This window comes from Cystoisospora suis, assembly GCF_002600585.1.
Source record: "Cystoisospora suis strain Wien I chromosome Unknown contig_3668, whole genome shotgun sequence".
NCBI classification, from domain to species: Eukaryota; Apicomplexa; class Conoidasida; order Eucoccidiorida; family Sarcocystidae; genus Cystoisospora; species Cystoisospora suis.
This window is the reverse complement of record NW_027156463.1, coordinates 525-2081: the sequence shown is the minus strand read 5'-3', so window position 1 is coordinate 2081 and position 1557 is coordinate 525. Positions and strand designations below refer to the sequence as shown.

The following is a 1557-nucleotide window of genomic DNA, read 5'->3' as shown; positions in this document are numbered from 1 at the left end:
TATCTTTAATCTATTTATCTTCACACATGGCCACATTCATTGAAGCTCGTCTTGATCACCCTAGCAGTTGTGAATGGGAAGCCTTCTCGATCAACGTTAAAGGAGATCGATCTTGAGAAGCACATTAAAATACACTAGACTCGAAGTCATGAACGATAGGTTTATGCTCCTATGCATATAACCTTGAACGAGCTGATCTCTCTAACTGCGTTAGATCTCCAATACCGATAGATACCCATCTACACAATCGACATACGACTGTAAAGAAGATATGAGAAGCTTTGGATCGAGCCCCCTTCTCTTTTCTCGTCTTAGACATCGTCTTCTGCCTCCTCTTCATTACCAAAGAAAATTTCCCTCCCTCTCTTTCTCTCTGTTTTCTATCTAAACTCTCTGTCTTCTTCTCTCCTGCTTGAACTTCTAAGACCATCTATATGTATCTGTAAATTCTTCTCTTCTCACGATCATCGTTCCTCGGGTTGCTTACCTTCTGTTCAGAGGTCTCTGCTCCTGTCGAAGCTGCATGCAGACTGCCAAGGAGAAGATCGAGATCTTCGTCTTCAGCTAATTCTCGTAGCTCATGAACTAAAGATAAACCCTTCTCATCTTCCTTTTCCCTTCTCCCAATCGTGTCTGTAAGATTGATATCCGGAATCTGCTTTTTCAAAAGAGAAATCTTTCTCTCTTCACTTAAGCTCATCTTCTCATATGCCACCGGGTCTCTATTCTTCTCTTCGACGCCTTCTGCTCCTGCCGCTGTTCGATGAAGCTGAAAGACGTCTCGATTGTCTCGAGATTCGTTGCAAGAGACACCGCCATCTTCCCTCTCGAAAACTTTCACCTTCAGCCACCTTTCTTCTTCTTCTTCTCTTGGATTGACTTGTACATTCTCTCCCCCTCCTTTCTCATCTATCATGGAATTAGGATAGCATCTCTCGCTCTTCTTCCCTTCCTCGTTGTTGTATTCAAAGTTCTCTCCTGCTACTCTACAAGAGCCACCTGAACGGAGAGAGGAAGAGACACTCGCGAGGGGAGAACCCCCACCTTGCTGAGCCTCCGTAGGAGCCGACTTCTTTCTTTTTACCGCATCATTCGATTCTAAAGCAGAAGACGAGGAGGAGGAGGAAGAAGAAAAAGAAGAAAGAGAGAGGAGGACTCCATCTTGACTTCCGTCATACATCTCGCCATAGGGACCTCGACATGCACACAATCGACCTGTCGTATAGTCTTTAAGAATCATCTTAGCTACACGGTAAAGATCTAGCTGACCTCCTTTTCCTCCTGCAAAGAACTTCCTTTGTTTAGCTATACATTCGAGAACTCCTTCTGCACTTAGGAGTTTCACACTCTCCTTCTCACTCTTCTTTACATGAACAAAGAGATTCTTCACATCACTGCTACTATGACCGCTCGCCGGATTGGGAGGAAGTCGCCCTCCGTAGGGTCGATTCTTCCCGCCTTTTGAATCGATTCGCTGGCTAGCTGAAGGAATCGACAACGACCCGCTGCCTAGGCCATCCGCAACCCTCGACTGCAAAAGCCGTGTAGAAGAAGACG

General features: G+C 45.5%; 1 protein-coding gene across 1 annotated transcript in view; it reads right to left on the bottom strand.

Annotated features, from left to right (window-relative positions):
- CSUI_007101 (gtp-binding family protein) overlaps nt 1–1543 on the bottom strand; it is a gene marked incomplete at its 5' end in the record, with an annotated part of 2822 nt that extends 1279 nt beyond the window's left edge. The window contains one exon of the mRNA XM_068067251.1: nt 488–1543. Coding sequence (XP_067920770.1) covers nt 488–1543 — 1056 coding nt within the window. The remainder of the gene's footprint in view (nt 1–487) is intronic.
- Nucleotides 1544–1557: the final 14 nt, after the last annotated feature.